Below are 16,332 nucleotides of genomic sequence, written 5' to 3'. Positions count from 1 at the left end.
ATGAAGTTCAACATCGAGTATGGTCGCTCCGATTTTCCCGTGCTTCCTCTCTTTGCTCACACTTTTCAGTGACTTGCCCGTGCTATTCCCCTACCCCAGGATATATCCAGGTATGACCCAGCTTGTTCGCCCAACTGCATTAGATACTAACTGCCGCAAATCTAGAGCAATATGCGTGAGTTCTTGATGCTTTATAATTCAATTCATCAATGAAGCTAATGATGCCATGCCCTCAGTTACATGTGCGATCTCAAAAGTACTTCGTCCTTTCTTTTCACCTCCAAGCCATCAGTTACTAACCTTGTCACTTTCTGATCAGAAACTCTGGATGCTGGGGGTCACTGTGTCCTAGAGATGCCTTCGGGTACTGGCAAAACTGTGTCTCTGTTGTCGCTCATCGTGGCGTATCAGCAGTACATGCCAGAAAAGCGAAAGCTCATCTACTGCTCTCGTATGTCACCTTTCCTCCTCTGCCCTCCTTCTACTGACATGCGGCTCGATAAGGTACCATGTCTGAGATCGAAAAGGCATTGGTCGAACTAAAGTCTCTCATGAAGTACAGGGCTGAGGAGCTCGGTTACGAGGAAGAGTTTCGTGGCCTTGGTTTGACGAGTCGAAAGAACTTGTGTCTTCACCCATCAGTCAAACGAGAGAAGAGTGGCTCTGTTGTTGATGCTCGCTGCAGAAGCCTTACAGCCGGCTTCGTCAAAGAGAAGAAAGACCGGGGTGAGAATGTAGATGTCTGCGTCTACCACGATGTGCGTTTGCGTCATCTTTTGCCTTCTCTTCCGTTGTACTAATATGACACAGAACCTCGATCTTCTTGAGCCTCACAACCTCATCCCCAACGGTGTCTGGTCCTTTGACGATATCATTCGGTATGGTGAGGAACATAAGCAGTGCCCTTACTTCACTGCGCGGCGCATGGTCAGTACCAGTTAAGACTCGCAAACTTGTGGTCTTGTACTAAAGATGTTCCAGATGCAATATTGCAACGTCGTCATCTTCTCTTATCACTACCTCCTTGATCCAAAGATCGCCGAAAGAGTGTCGAAGGACTTCTCTAAAGACTGCATTGTGGTTTTCGATGAGGCTCACAACATCGACAATGTCTGCATCGAGTCCCTGAGCACAGACATTACGGAAGATTCGTTGCGCAAAGCGACTCGTGGTGCCCAAAATCTGGAGAATCGGATAGCGCAGATGCGCGACACAGATCAGGAGCAGCTACAGAACGAATATCAGAAGCTCGTGCAGGGGCTCCGCGATGCGGACGAAGCCCGTCAAGAAGACGCCTTCATGGCAAACCCTGGTAGGCTTCACCTCGCGTGTGAATTCTCAAGCCAACGCATGTTAATCATATTGTAGCCCTCCCTGCAGATCTGCTCCAAGAAGCCGTGCCAGGAAATATCAGGAGAGCTGAGCACTTCGTTGCCTTCCTCAAGAGATTCATCGAATATTTGAAAGTAGTTGGCCACCTCATCCCACTGCAAAGTAGGAGTTAACGCTGTATTAGACAAGGATGAAGGTTCGCCAGGTTATTTCGGAAACACCACCGTCCTTCCTAGCTCATCTGAAGGAGCATACCTTCATCGAGAAGAAGCCTCTCCGATTCTGTGCGGAGCGACTTACATCGCTGGTAAGGACCCTCGAGCTTACCAATATCGAGGATTACCAGCCACTTCAAGAGGTCGCAACGTTTGCGACTTTGGTGTCTACTTATGAGAAAGGTTTCCTCCTCATTCTCGAGCCCTACGAATCGGACACAGCGGAAGTCCCGAACCCCATTCTTCATTTCACCTGCCTTGATGCGGCTATCGCTATTCGGCCTGTGTTCGAGAGATTCTACTCTGTTATTATCACATCGGGTACCATCTCGCCGCTCGAAATATATCCCAAGATGCTTGACTTTTCCACAGTCATCCAAGAGTCATACAGCATGACCCTTGCACGGAGATCATTCTTGCCTATGATTGTCACCAGAGGTAGTGATCAGGCATCCGTATCGACAAGTTTCCAGGTCCGAAACGAGCCCAGTGTGGTGAGAAACTACGGTAACTTGTTGACCGAGTTCGCCAAGATTACACCTGATGGCATGGTTGTCTTCTTCCCCTCGTATCTCTACATGGAGTCCATCATCAGCATGTGGCAAGGAATGGGTATCCTCGATGAGGTGTGGAAGTACAAACTGATTCTAGTTGAGACACCAGACGCCCAGGAGACTTCGCTCGCTTTGGAGACGTATCGGACCGCGTGTTGCAACGGCAGAGGAGCCGTTCTACTTTGCGTCGCGCGTGGCAAGGTCTCGGAAGGTATCGATTTCGACCATCAATATGGTCGTACCGTGTTGTGTATTGGAGTTCCCTTCCAGTACACCGAGTCACGAATCCTCAAGGCCAGACTGCAATTCTTACGAGAAACATACCGCATCAAGGAGAATGACTTCCTGTCCTTCGACGCTATGCGACACGCAGCGCAGTGCCTGGGCAGAGTCTTGCGTGGCAAGGATGACTACGGTATCATGGTTCTCGCCGATCGCCGATTCCAGAAGAAACGAACTCAACTTCCCAAGTGGATAAACCAAGGCCTTCAAGAGGCGGACGTCAACCTGAGCACCGACATGGCCGTCAGCAGTGCGAGACGATTCTTGAGAACCATGGCACAGCCTTTCCGAGCTAAGGACCAGGAAGGCATCAGCACCTGGGGGTACAAGGATCTGATGGAGCACAAGGAGAAGATGGATCTGGAGAGGATCAAGGAACTTGAGGAAGCTGCGCAAAAGCCTCAGTCGGCTGCACCTATCAACCAATACGAGTATGACGACGAGGAGCTCGATCAGGACATGATGGAGATGGATGGTTTCTAGATTTCTCTTTCGTTTGGGTCGAAAATATCAGGATAGAATTAGGGGGGCCAAAATTGTGCAAAATTGTAACATAGTATTAGAATAATCGAGCGCTCCATTGCTGCCATCTAGGGGTGTCCTCTATGCTGTATCTCTGCCCAAACTCAGAAGTCTAACTAAATCCATTAAGTTGCTTTGTTTTAAAAGAGAACCAGAACGCCAATTGCCTGATCCTCCCACGCCTTGCTAGATAAAAAGAAAGTCGACAGTCTCACCGGCCTCACGAATACGCCATCTTATTTCACCAACAGTCTCTTCGCAGCCTTGACGGCCCTCAGAGCAGGGAGAGTGTGAGCCCGACCCGGCTCTCTCCCAATTTCGATACAAAGCATGCGGATAAAGTCGTGGTTCGTCCAGTAGCTTGTGTGTGCACTGAGCATGTTCAGGTATTGGATCTCCAGGGGACCGCCCCCAGAGCGGAGGTACCAGTCTATTTGCCCATTGTCGTTGAGCAGGAAGGCTTTCTTCTCGGCAATCTCTTCTCGCGTAAAGTCGTGAACCTCGAGCTCAAGCTGGGAGGGGAGACGGATAGTTGACGGCCTCTCTGGCTCTGGGGCCAGCGGGTTTGGGGCAGGGGCCATGCCTGGCACGACGTTCCGCATGGCTGCGCCGACTGACTTCCACAGGGAGCCCGCTATGCTCGGAACGTAGGCTGTCTTGAGGCTCGCCGCGTAGATGGGATCAACGGCACCATTGAGGAAGTACGCGATGGGATCCTCCTTGGCGAGGATATTGTAGATATTGTCGACAGCCAGGCAGCCAAAAGTGCCAGCTTCGCCGACAACATCCTTGGCCACGACATCGCTCGAGTCAGCACCAGGCTTCATTCGCCCATGCCGAGGCATGAGCGTGCCACGCTCAAGAAGCAGGAAGAACCCAGCCGGGCTGCCTGCCAGGAAGAGGTTCCTGGTGTCGAATTCGAAGAAACGTGTCTCGGGCTCCTTGCGGGACAAGTCAAGTCTAGGTACAGAGGTCGGCTGATTTGACAGAATCTCAAGAGCCATGGCGCTACCCAGCGAGTGTCCGATGAGATGGACGCGCCCGTTCTCGGCAAAGCCTGGGTTGTTGCGACACCAGAGTCGATAGACACGGTTTGCCTCAGACACGAGAGCCTTGATCATCTTTCCTTTGTGATGGGACATGTAGAAGGGGATATCGAACATGACATCCGATATCATGCTGCGAACAGCAGGGATGGTATCAGGCTCGATGTCCTTGAGCCCAAAGCCCTCGGGGGTATAGTCTGCCTTGTCTTCCTCCCTCATTGGCCCTCCATCCTCGAACGAGAGACCCATCCTCCAGTTCAGCGGAAGAATCATGAGTCCATTTTGGTCCGCACGGAGTACCTGCTTGACCACAGGGCTTTGTAGTTCAATGTTAACAGCACGACGGAAGCCATTGATGGCATGAGTGAAGTGGAAGCTCTCCACCCTCTCGGCGAATTTCTGGCCGATGCCATGGGCGACGAGAATCAAGTCAGTAACTTGCCCTTTCTCTTTGTCTGCCTTGCAAGCGGAGCACACGTCCTGGCCACTGCTCTCATGTGATTCATCGGCTGCCGATACACCCGGTTTGTTCGGGGTCTGCTTCTTATGATGAAGTCGCTCCCAGGCTGCTCTGTTGAAGCCTCGGACAACAGGGACACCAACAGTCACGCCCTTCATAATCTTCAACACGGGTCGTCTTCCATAATATGCCGATGGTTTCAGGCTTGGCTTCATGAGGAACGCTTCGGTGGCATTCTTATATATGACGTGATAGTTGGAGAAAGGTCGTGTTGGGGGCTGAAACTCTCCTGAGGCTCTTCTATCGACAGCAGCTGGGCCAATGGATCCTTCAGCTGCCGCTTCGCCACGAAAACAGCGAGCAGCGCAGAACGGATCAGTTGGGATAGCTGGCTCAGGGAAACCAACTTCATCAGCAGAGCCTATTTCGGACTCTTTGGGCCAGAGCCTGTGGGACACCTTTTCCTCGCCCAATGGGCCAACATCGATGGCACATCGTAGTTCATCGCTCCAAGTTTCCGTCCATGGTCGAAGTTCATGGTAGCCAGCCTCCAACTGGTTCGCCACAATCGGTGGAATCGGAAGCATGGTGTCCCTATGTCAGGTCAGCGACAGTCTTCTTGAATGTTATAAATCCATACCTATAAAACCATGTTGCCCGAGCTACAACAGCGACGTCGTTGACAGGAGACCAGTAAATCGGCTTCATCTGGAGAGATGGCAACGAAACCATGTGTAGTCTTGATACCCCGACCGCAACTTCAGCAACGCTGGGTCGATAGGCTTCCGTCGCTGGCTTGTCAGCGGCTTTTGCTGCTTGAGAAGCATCATCCACTTCATTTGCCGTCTCAGTCTGATCTCGGGGCTGGCCAACGTCCCGCAATACACCACCGGCTTGAGCAAACGGGACAGAACCAGGCTCGGATTGTGTTTCTGGGATGCCTACTCGTACAAAGGGCTTCCCTGATATTCCATCATCCAAGCCTGGCGGTCGAGCAACAGTTGGACTGCCGACGGGCGTCTGGGAGCGAGGGGTCCGGTTCTTGACTTGTGACAACGAGAGGGATCTGGCTCTGAGATTGGTTTCGCCAACGGTAGATCGACGTTTCGTGCTACGAGACTCGGTCGGTGTCTTCGAGATCCTAGCAATAGGATGGTTCGCATTGGTTGTAGAAGAAGATCCTGGACGACTGGAGGGTATATCCGCTGAGGATGGCCGAGGCTCGATCGCACTGCTTGCCTGCTCTTTCAGGCGACTAAGCCCAAGAACAATCTGCTGGGTCACTTCATCAACACTCAAGGCAGTGTTATTCCTTCTAGCCAAAGAGCAAAAGGTTGCTTCAAGCTCCTCCGATACGTCAAGCACCAGCTCGGAACAACAGGCAGGCACCGGAGTGTTGGGTATGACATTGCCAGCTGGCACAGTGACATCCTGGGGGTGGTAGCCTCCCCGATGTCTTTCCCAGTGTTTTGTCGTCAAGGCTTGAACAAGCGAGGCCAGTTTATTCGCATCGAATTGAGACGGCCGACCCTGGTCCTTCCACGCATCCTGGTGAGCTCGCCGGTCGTTCTCAGACATGAGACTCAACCAAGCTTTCTCGAGGGCATTATTGTCACCCCTCGAAAAGGGCCGCACCTGACCCTTGCTCGTCTTCGCATCGGTACTAATGGTCGAGGATGTCGAGAGGGGGTCGTCGATGGGAATAAGGGACGAGTAAAAGAATTGTGCCTCGACGAGTGGTACATCGTCTTCTCGCCGGACGCGGGCAACGGGAGCCAGTCGACACTTGGCGCCGTATGTATGGTTGTCGCATTCCATGATGGCGGTCGCTGGGAGTATATCTCAGACGGGTAAGCCAGGAGCTGCACGACAGCAAAAAAACTGGCTGCAGGGTCTCGATCGCAGCGTCGGGGTCAGGTTGGGCCTCTCGGGGCTGGCGTATGCGGCGTAGAATTCGACTGGGCCATAGAGGGAAGGCAGCACAAAGACTCGTGGCTTGCCGTCCACGCAGTCAGATGGTGAGCAAGGGGAGGGGAGGGAAAAGAATGCCAACGGAAGAAGGGCACGGAAAGTGGACGGCGGTAGACGGAAGCCTGAGGCTTGGTGGTTCACCGACCTCCGGTCAAGCCTGGGCTCGATGACGTGGGGATGTGCTGGACAGTCTCTCTGCCTTAATATTGTGGGTCCCTGCCAGGTACTTTAGCTAAGACGATATGTATCTTCTCGCCTATCTTGACAGCAAACTCTACCTGAAACGAGCCTCCAAGAACATCCCCGATACCTTCATCGATGGGTCCTATCAAAGCTCCTCCTAACTAACGCGCTGCCTAGTAACATCACATGCATGATGCCCTGCTGCCACGTAGGTCAGGCATGGATGTCACTAACTTAGCTTCAGAGACTGCCCGCAAATAGGGACTCAAGATACTTGGTCGAGACGGGACACTTCACGCTCCAAGACGATGATGCCCAACAACAACTCGAGGTCGCCGTGATTCTAAAGTCGTATTTCATTCAAGAACAGCCGGGAAACTCTACTAAGAAATGGCCCGGCCGTGCAGCTGAAAGGTGACATGACCATGGTTGTAGCTTCACAACAATGGGCACATTTTCATTACCATCTAATTTCCCGGTCCGTTGTTGGACACTCACATATCTGCATTGACGTTTCATTCCCTACCCAGCCCTCCCCTCAATGTCCCTTTGTAAGACATATGGTAAGAAAGCATTAGCAGTGCCATCCCCAGATGCCGATTCAACCCGTGCCTGAAATACAGCCCCACGATTCGGGCGCGATTACTTCGAGGGAGGACGCATATCTTGATGGCTGGGCTGAAACCGGGAAACCAGGATGTCGCGATTCGCCAAACAGCGGGAAGCTGCACAGATCCGCATCTTGAATGCTCGTCCCCATATTTAAGCGTAGAACCTTGTCATTATCTTGCTTCTAGATGTATCGTATCTCGTCGCACGATCCAACCGGAGAGGTCCTCTCAGCGGGTAGGCAATCGGGATGTTGTAGTATCGTTGACGTCAGTAAGGGCTGCACTTTGCCAATGTCAAAGGATGCCATGCATTGCCCAGACGTAGAGCAGCGTAGGCATCTGGATGGTGTGCCACGGTTGCCGCCCCTGAAGCCGACCCCGATGCCCTTGAAGGAGCTTTCGTATCCTGCCAACAGGAGGCTACTGGAACTGGCATCACTTCACTCGGTACCCCAGACGTACTCCAGCTGGAATCGGCATATAAACTCCCGACTATTCCAACCTTCCAATCATCTGGATGCATTCCTATGTTATCATCAGTCAGCGAACCTAGACGCCCAGCAAAACAATAAGTCAGAACTCGACGGGTTAGTCTGGGTACCTTGAAGTCTCTCTGGAAAATGCTGGCGGGTTCTCTCCATATAACGTTAAGCATTCAACAGATGCTGAGAGAAAGTATCACGTCCGTCGCGGTGATTGGATATCCCGCCGCCCAAGGCAATGGAACACACAATGCGGTCGGAAATATTCCAGATACAGATGGCCACGGTTCGAAAAGATCGCCACGATAATCAAGATGAGAAACCCTATAGGGGCTGAAAAGGTTGGTCGAAGTGTCCAGCCAAACTCGGTAACGGCCACGGCCAAAAGACCGTCAACTCCTGATGGCGACTCCGAGTGGGAGGCGGGACACTGGCTAGTCTCTCTGCCTACACGACACGACGATTACTCGAATCAGATGGTCCTGGTTGGTTTACTAGACCCAGTCCTGTGAAACCTGGGTTTTGGAGGTTTAGGGTACCGATGTCGAATCGTTTTGAGCAACCGTCTTCCATATGCCTGGCCAGTCCGTCAGTACCCATACAAGAGATTGTCGCAAAACGAGGTTGAACTTACCGCCTAAGTGTATCCTTGCGAGCAAAAAGACGCCCGCAGTAGTCGCACTTGTGGTTACGCTCCTTCATGTGAACACTCTGGTGGTGTCGTTGTAGATCGGTTTTCCGCACAAACTTCTTTGTACACCCATCAACGGTGCATGGGAACGGATACTCCCGTTTCTCGTCGTGAGTTTCCAGATGTGACTTGTAGTTGTAGCTGCGACTGAAGAACTTCCCACAACCCTTGACCTCGCACTGAAAGTTTGCTTCCTCCTTTGAGGTATGTTTCCGTGTAGGTCTCTTCACCTTGTTGGTTTTCAACATGCGCCTATCCTGGCCAAGATCGGGTATTTGGGCTTGTGCGCTCTGGTAAAACTGAGACACGTCGTAGTCCTGCTTTGGCCAGCTTGTTGCAGCCCCCCCACTCAAGTCCGACTGGAGGTTCGGGGCGAAAGGTGTTCCGTCTGTATGATAGGCCGCACTAGCTGGTCCGGGGGCTGAGTAGGACGGCGATTCAAAGCCTTGGCAATAGCTACTAACGGAGCCTTCCATCCTGAATCTGGGGTTAGATGGATCCTGCAAGTATTCGAATGGAGGCCTAGAAGCTATCGCTGGTCCTCGATCAGAGTGGCTACTCGAGGGTGGGAGAGGGTGGTGAACTGCGGGATTTCGTGTTGTCGGCATGTAGGCTTCGTGGGTTTGATACGGAGTGGGAAGGCAGGTTTCGTAGGCCGCAAAGGTGTTAAACTCGGAACCCAGAGCATCAGATTCCACCGAACTAGAAGGTGTCGACGAAGTTGCCGCCACAAGGCCGTCCGGGGTGACCCAAGCGGCACTACTGTGATCCATGGGAGGCGGTGATAGAAGCTGAGTGTTTGGGCCTGAGAGCCAGCGAGGGTTGAAGCAAGGTGAAGCTGAATCGGGAGATGATTCCAACTCGTTTGTTGAAACGACTGGTTGGAGTGGGGAGTGATAGCCAGGCGCCGGTCCCTCTGAGAGTCGTGAAGTGTCAGAACTCGAGGAACCAAGCTCAAGGAACTGACGATGATGCGATGCTGGGGAGTTTGATGTCGAGGGAGGTGTAAGGTACATGTTGATGTTGTTGGATGACGCGGGGCTGTGTTAGAAGCCGTGGGCTGGCCAGGGTCTCGAGAGCCATACACCTTCTGCAAGCAAGCAACGGAACGGAGCCCTGGAAAGCAACAAGGCCGCGGATGGCAGTGGACTATTGCGAAGAGGGGAGTTTCATCGACCAAGCTGGGAACCCCATAATGGGGTAGCAGTTGGATAAATATTTCGATTCACGGTCAAGACGGGGGAGTCGAGAACAAGAGACGGCCGACACAACAGAGGGTGGCAACAGAAGAAGAGATCAGCCAGAGAGAGAGAGACCGAGCGAGTGAGCGAGTAAGGTAGGTAGATAGGTAGTCTGTGTACTGTCTGTCCAGTACTGTACAGGGAATGTCGATTACGGAGCCTCCCGTTTAACGACGCAAGCCGCCTTCGATGAATTAAACACAGCACAGACGAGCATGGTCGAAGGAAGGATCAGGCTCCGCCTACATGGGGGTTGAGGAAACAGGCAAGTCGGTGGTGGGGAGAGGAGGGTTTGGCGTTCGCGGGCACTAGAGCCACTCACTGGGAAGGTGTCGAGAAGCGGGTGACGGGGCCGGAAAAGAGAGCGAAATGAGACCTAGGCAAGGGTTCCGTTCGCCAACCATGGGGCTGGGCCATCTTGGGCTTGATAGATCTCTCGGATGGGTTAAGGGAGATAACGGTGTTGCCAGGGCCGTTTGCTGTCACTCGTCCATCGATTCTGGACGGACTGGGGTGTGCCTGGCCTTGGCTTGACACGATTACGGCCGTTGGATGCCCAGAATAGACTCTGTGTACACCAACTACCCTAGGTGTGAATGAGCCAAGGTATAAAGGGCCGCATTCCGTCGAGGCAAGGGTTTTCCCTAGAAGGGAAGCACGCACTGCACTGCGCTGCACTGGGGAAAGGGGACGGGGGCAGGGATGGGGTCGTATATCGGCAGTATCAAAACATGAGGAATCCAAGGGAAGACGGGGCGGAGCTTGTGCTTGGGCTTGGATGGTGACGGCGGTTGTGCGTGCGTCGAAAGAATCTTCATGGTTCCTGTCGGTCCTGTGAGAGTGATGCCATCGTCCCATAGTGAAGCCGGACCGTTCTCCACCCCCAAGAACCAACACCCTCAAAACCGTCCGAGAGCACGCACTCCCATTGCTTGCGCGCACGCACAGCCCCCCCTTAGGTTTGCATTTGCATGGCCCATGCTCTCTCAGAGTTACCACCACCGTAAGTGTGTGCTGAGAAAGGATGCGTGCCTGACTGTCGGGACCTGTGAGAGGTGGTGACTGCGTCTAAAGCGCGCGTATCGCAAGGATTTCCCTGTCGACAAATCGGCCGACGCTGTGATGGGACGAGGACCAGTTCAAGTCAAGGCCTGCCTCCAAAGGCCCTGGCGTCATGGATTACATCCAGATCCGTCTTGGACCCCCCAGCAAAACGGCTACCATGGCCCGGCCAACCTTGTCCTCCTCAAGAGCATCCTTCCTTGCGCTGCGCTGCGCAGCACCACGCAGCGAACAAGACCCTCGCGCCATGCCATGTCTGCCAGGAACCACTTGGACCTTGCGCTGGCGGGGTTTTTGGTCCAACAGGCATGCATCGATCAACCCACGGATCGCGGAAGAGCCGTCATTGCGGGCAAATGGCCAGGGGCTTTAAGAGCAGGGAGAACAACGGATCATGCGGTGCAGCTCGTGCGACTCGTGCGAGTCCGGGCCAGTGCAAGCCAGGGCGTGGAAAAAGCCAAGACCAAGGCCGGGCTAGATCCGAAGAGCCGATACGATATTGTACGACAGACATGTTCGAGGCCAAGAAGAAGGCAGAGGAAAAGGGGAGAAGGGGTCCCTGGTCCTACCGGTGAGAGCAGCTTGCGGTTTAGTTCGACAGGGCCGCTACTCCGGTCTGGAGATGTGTGGAGGTCCAGCAAGCAATCCCATCCCGACCAACGGAGTAATTTAGAGTGGAAGCGGGCGAAGCGGGCCAGGAACTTTAGGAGGGGGAGATGTAACACAGAGACAGTGTCGACAAGGTCGCGCGAGTACGGACTTGGATGCCCTCCAACAAACCGGGACCGAGGGTTGACGAGCTGGGCACGCTGGGTGAGCGGGGAGACGCGTCTGCCCACAGTGCGCGTGCTTCCGCCAGACGTCAAATCAAAGACTTCACCTGTGCCCAGCCTCAATGTTGTCCTGGACAATTGCAAAGATCCATCATAGGCGCTCCTGGATGCAACCCGGAGGGCTTAACTTAGGCAACGGGACGGCTTCAAAGCCTCCCGATGCTTACACGCGAATAGCCTTATAGCGTCGGCCCGGTCCTTTCAATCCTTCCTTCGTTTCGCATTGCAGCATTGGATGCCTTGCATGTGTCGGCTGCCGTCTGAGCATCGACATTTGCAATCTGTCATCGGCGGCGTCCAACACGCAGGGGCTGAGTAACAAACTTGTCATTGACGACACTTTGTCTTGATCATGCCACGAGAGATGAGAAACGCGCTTAAACAGACTCAGAGGCGCATCTGGGGCACGGCCGCGCGTTCCATAGTCAACTACCTGGCCATCCAGGCGGCTTGCGTCCAGGATATCCACGGAAAAATCGCCCTTTACTAACACACAACTTGGCTCGTCCTTCTTCTTTCTTACTCTCCCGCTTCCATGGCCTCCACTGGTCTACGACCTACGAGGTAAAGTCGCGACCAGTTTGCCCGAGTAGGCAAAGGCCAAGCAAGAAAGGCCCGTCCGAGCGTTCAAGGGTCCCCTTGATGACAGCTTATTAGGCGCACCAGTTTTTGCCGCCGGGGCGCCAGAGTTCCGACAAGAGGCTCACGAAACAGGGTAAATGCATTTCTTTCATTCATGGATTGACCCGATGCCCGTCTTCCAGGTTGCTTCGCTAGCTACGCGCCCGCCCCCAGTGGCCACGAACCAGGGCAGGGTGGTTGAGCTTAATGCCCCTGGACGGCTCGCGGCTTGTACTCTTCTTCGAGATACTTGACTTCTTCATCTGTGAACCGGACACGGAGCGCCTCAACCGCCTCTTCGATCCGCGCGGGCTTGTTCATGCCCAGGATCGGCCAGCATCCCTTGTACAGCACCCACGCTGTCGAGAGCACGGCCATGCTGATGCCCTTTTTCTTCGCCAACTGCTCAACGCGTCCCACGACCTCCCCACTGGCCGTTGCGTTCCACGTCGCGGCATGCTTGTCGTTCAAGGCACGGCTGCTCTCGCCTGTACCCCAGGGCCGAGTGAGGAGGCCACGAGCCATGGGAGACCAGGGGATAACGCCCACACCTGTGGCCTTGCAGAAGGGGATCATCTCCCTCTCTTCCTCTCGGTAGACCAGATTGTAAAAGTTCTGCATCGAAATGAACTTGGTCCATCCCTTGAGCTCGGCGATATGCTGCAGTCGGGCGAATTCCCATGCATACATGGAGCTGGCTCCAATGTACCGCACCTTGCCCGACATGACCACGTCGTGCAGAGCTCGCATAATCTCCTCTGGGGGCGTTTCTCGGTCCAGACGATGGATCTGGAGGACGTCTAATGGGTAACATTAGCTAATGTCGTCAGGATAGGGTCTCGTTTGGCCTGTGAATAGGGTAATCGTCATGTGCGCAATGATTCCTCGCAGAAGCCGAGGTGCAACCAGACCCAAAATCGCAATTCCCGAGCCCAGAGGACACGAGGTCCCAACACAGAGGCGGCTCTTGACAGTTCAGGTGGGAAAGTCGAGACTCTGACAAGTGGAGCGGGATGAGGGGGGAAAGGTGCACTGGCACAATCACCTCTAGGATTCTTCTATCCCCCCTGTTGCTATCACCTGCAGAGAATTCTGCTTTAGGAATGCCATGGGCCGTGGTGAGAGTGGCAGCCTTTTACGGTTCCACTCGGACCGTCAATGTTGGATCCTGGCCGCTTGCCAGGATTCAATTGCCCACCACATTGGAAGGCTGCTAACAACTCTTGGCGGGATGGTTGACAGCCGTCAAATGGATGGTTCGTCGACGGCCGGAGAGGGGCACATCCAGCTTCACTCACCAATATAGTCTAATCCAAGGCGCCTCAAGCTTCCGTCAACAGCATCAAAGATGTGCTTCCTGGAAAGGCCCATCTGGTTCACTGTCGGTCCATCGTTCACAACTGGAACTCTTGTTCCCTCGCCTTCCGCGATGGGAAAGTAAACCTTGCTGAGGATGACCACCTTGCTCCGAGGAATATTGAACTTTTTAAGGGCCTTGCCGACAATCTCCTCGGAAGCGCCGTTGGAGTAGAAATCAGCTGTATCCCAAGTGTTGATCCCCAGATCATATGCCTTTTTAAGCAGCTCGAGACCTTCTTCCTCGTCAAGGGTCCACGGTGATCCCTCCCACTTGGAACTACCAAAGACCATGCAACCCATGATGATCTTGGAGATCTTGAGACCACTCTCGCCGAGTCTGGCAACAGTCCGTCAGCACTCAGATCCAGTCACCGAAATAGGAAGGTTACCCGCTTTGTGTATTCCATCTTGGTCTGTTGTGATTGCGCCCCTGTCAGTTTGTTGGTTGTCTCGTGGCTTATCCGTAGACGACATGTGAATGGGAAAGAAAGGTCGCCTCAACTGCGATGCTCTTGGTTTCTATACTTGACTTGCTTCGAAGATCATTGACTAACCAGTTGACTCACAAGGCACAAGCGCCCCTCATTCCGGTTCCGAGACCGAGACAAACCCCACAGCGGAATCTATCTCAACCGACTCCGTGATCCGAGATCGTAGGCGGCAATTGATATCGGCTCCCAAGCCGAAATTGTCAAGGGTGAAGCAAAGTATGAGGTCTAGCCATTGAGATTCAATCAATAGTCAGCCAACTGAGTGGTTCCAACGCTCCTCCACGAGCTCCCTATTTACCAGGGGCTGCCCGGGTCGCGCATCTATATTAATTCTGAGGTATCCGTCCGTGTTTTCATCGCCCATTCAAGTCTTGCATCGGAAAACATGTTGGCCAGTAAATGAGGAAGTATGGAGCATCGAGGCACAGCACCTCGAACGCTGTTTCGAGCCTCCCAATCCGAGAAGCAGGCAACTAATAGCAGCAGGCTCACTTGGAGCCTGCCCCATTCCCCAATGTCGTGATTCTTGTAGCTTCATCAAGGCTCAACTGCCTAAACAAATCCCTTGGCGAGAGACCAGAAGTTGTCCATCTTGGTACGAGAGAGAGCCTCCCTCGCCTCTGCGTCTGTCTCGCACACTTTACTCCCCCACTTTCTAAAAGCCCGCGCCTTTTGCTCACCCTCAAAAACCAGTTTGCATTCGTTCATTGACATGTCTTTGAGCTCCCCGTTATCCTTTTCAGCAAGGAGCCAGTCGCGTACAGTCCCCTGCTTTCCATCTTTGTCTCTTGATGGCGCGTTCTCAGTCCAGTCGATACGGTTGAGCATGAGCTTCTTGTACTTTTTGATGCTCCATTCACCTCCCTCAACAATGACCAGATTGAATTTTGGATGCATGATGCATGTTCCGGTGAGCGCCAGTTGCTCGGCGTTGACGCCAATCTTGTATCGGTGCTGTCCATTGGCAAGACTTCCAATCTTGAAAACCAAAATATGGATTCCTTTGTCAGCATCCTTCTGCTGGTTTGTAGCCAACTTTTCATGCTTTTGTTCTTTGGTGAGTTTCCTCTCTTCGTTGGTTTCGACATGCTTTTGGTGGCGCTCTGCAATTTCGCGGTTTACTCGTGCTTCGACGGCCGTTGGATCTTTGACAGCAACTATAAACATGTGAGTATGAGAACAGTGACCAGAGGGTGGCGATATAGGGATTCAACTTACCATCACCGAGAACTCGCATCAAGTTGCCCTTCTTCACCTTGGGCGGAGGTGCGGGCACTAATCCCAAGCGGATCTTGGCTTGCATTTCCTTCAGCTCTGCCATTCGGCGCTGCCGGCGGAGCTTGGCCTGTTCTCTAGATGTCAAGAACATGGGCTTTGCGGCAGGGACATGGCGATCTTGTGGCGGCTCCAGGGCGACTGGATGCTGGATATATTCGGTAATGATGCTATCAGGCGTGTTGAGTTTGAGCTGGGAGGGATCGTCCACTAGGTCGTAATTCGTGCCGGCAACAAGACCTTCATCCCACCATTCAGCTCCCGAAGGAGCCTCCGTCACAAAATTGCGCTCCACGTCGAGATCTTCGTCGATACCGGCCTTTCGGGTTTGCTCTGCGATTCTCTTCTTCATCGCCTCGAGCGCAGCCTGCCGACGCAGAGCATTGGCTTGCGCAATATATTTGCCTTTCTGGTTAAAGACGAGTGATCGAGACTGACGTGCCTTTCCACCACTTGATTGCGACGCAAGGCCAGGGTCGTAATACGGATTCTCGCCGCCTTCTTTGCTCAGAGAGCCGGCCTTGAAGCCATCTTGACCTCGCGCTTTGTCTGATCGCGCGCTTGAGGATGAAGGTGTTGAGTCTTTCGATTTATTGGCAGGCTTCCATGATCCGAGATCCTCCAAGGCTGGGTGGAGGCCAACATTCAGTCCACCTTTCGCTTTGCTTGTTCCGATCGCTGCAGCGACACGAGCCTTGAGTGCAGCCATTCTATCGACAGCTGACTCCGTCTTTTGCACCCTTGACGAGGCATCGTGGCGCGGCCCAAGGCCGGGGGACTGGCTCTGACGGTCCATGGCTAGGATGTGGTGGTGGTTGACAGACGCTTTGACGCCTCCCCAGCCGTGCGAGGCTTGATCCAGGAAATTCCGTTCGTTCGATCAGTGATTTCTTCAGCAGAAGTCAGATGCAAGCCCAGAAAGCGGCTGGTTTGAAGAAAGATGGCGTTGCGTGGAATGTGAGGTTCAGTAGATGATGTAAATGATAGATGGAGTAAGGCGAGACTGAGTCGCGCCGCGATTCACTGCGCATGGATCAGCCTAAAATTCTGCCACTCCGCACCGCCAAAAATTTGTTTTCACGTTCCAAGCTTCAATCCCCC

At 53.4% G+C, this 16,332-nt stretch overlaps 5 protein-coding genes across 5 annotated transcripts; 1 reads left to right on the top strand and 4 right to left on the bottom strand.

The window, feature by feature from the left end:
• NCS54_01055500 (General transcription and DNA repair factor IIH helicase subunit XPD) lies at positions 1-2,866 on the top strand (the record flags this gene model as incomplete). Its single annotated transcript, XM_053155859.1, has 10 exons — positions 1-17; positions 70-110; positions 166-175; positions 237-256; positions 320-451; positions 505-758; positions 811-927; positions 982-1,312; positions 1,369-1,466; positions 1,517-2,866. 10 exons carry the CDS (start codon positions 1-3, stop codon positions 2,864-2,866), a joined length of 2,370 nt encoding a protein of 789 aa, XP_053011834.1.
• A 179-nt stretch (positions 2,867-3,045) lies between these two features.
• NCS54_01055400 (DDHD domain-containing protein) lies at positions 3,046-6,229 on the bottom strand (the record flags this gene model as incomplete). Its single annotated transcript, XM_053155858.1, has 3 exons — positions 3,046-3,091; positions 3,155-5,005; positions 5,052-6,229. The coding sequence occupies 3 exons, from the start codon at positions 6,227-6,229 to the stop codon at positions 3,046-3,048; spliced, it is 3,075 nt and encodes a 1,024-aa protein (XP_053011833.1).
• A 1,876-nt stretch (positions 6,230-8,105) lies between these two features.
• NCS54_01055300 (Hypothetical protein) lies at positions 8,106-9,365 on the bottom strand (the record flags this gene model as incomplete). Its single annotated transcript, XM_053155857.1, has 2 exons — positions 8,106-8,235; positions 8,293-9,365. 2 exons carry the CDS (start codon positions 9,363-9,365, stop codon positions 8,106-8,108), a joined length of 1,203 nt encoding a protein of 400 aa, XP_053011832.1.
• Positions 9,366-12,310: 2,945 nt separating this feature from the next.
• NCS54_01055200 (Aldo-ket-red domain-containing protein) lies at positions 12,311-13,872 on the bottom strand (the record flags this gene model as incomplete). The annotated part of the gene is made up of 3 exons (XM_053155856.1): positions 12,311-12,906; positions 13,405-13,802; positions 13,838-13,872. 3 exons carry the CDS (start codon positions 13,870-13,872, stop codon positions 12,311-12,313), a joined length of 1,029 nt encoding a protein of 342 aa, XP_053011831.1.
• Positions 13,873-14,508: 636 nt separating this feature from the next.
• NCS54_01055100 (Hypothetical protein) lies at positions 14,509-16,027 on the bottom strand (the record flags this gene model as incomplete). The annotated part of the gene is made up of 2 exons (XM_053155855.1): positions 14,509-15,113; positions 15,175-16,027. 2 exons carry the CDS (start codon positions 16,025-16,027, stop codon positions 14,509-14,511), a joined length of 1,458 nt encoding a protein of 485 aa, XP_053011830.1.
• Between the last annotated feature and the right edge of the window lie 305 nt (positions 16,028-16,332).

Source organism: Fusarium falciforme, chromosome 8 (assembly GCF_026873545.1).
Source record: "Fusarium falciforme chromosome 8, complete sequence".
Taxonomy (NCBI): Eukaryota; Fungi; Ascomycota; class Sordariomycetes; order Hypocreales; family Nectriaceae; genus Fusarium; species Fusarium falciforme.
Note: the sequence above shows the minus strand (reverse complement) of the source record. Positions and strands in the feature narration are given on the sequence as shown.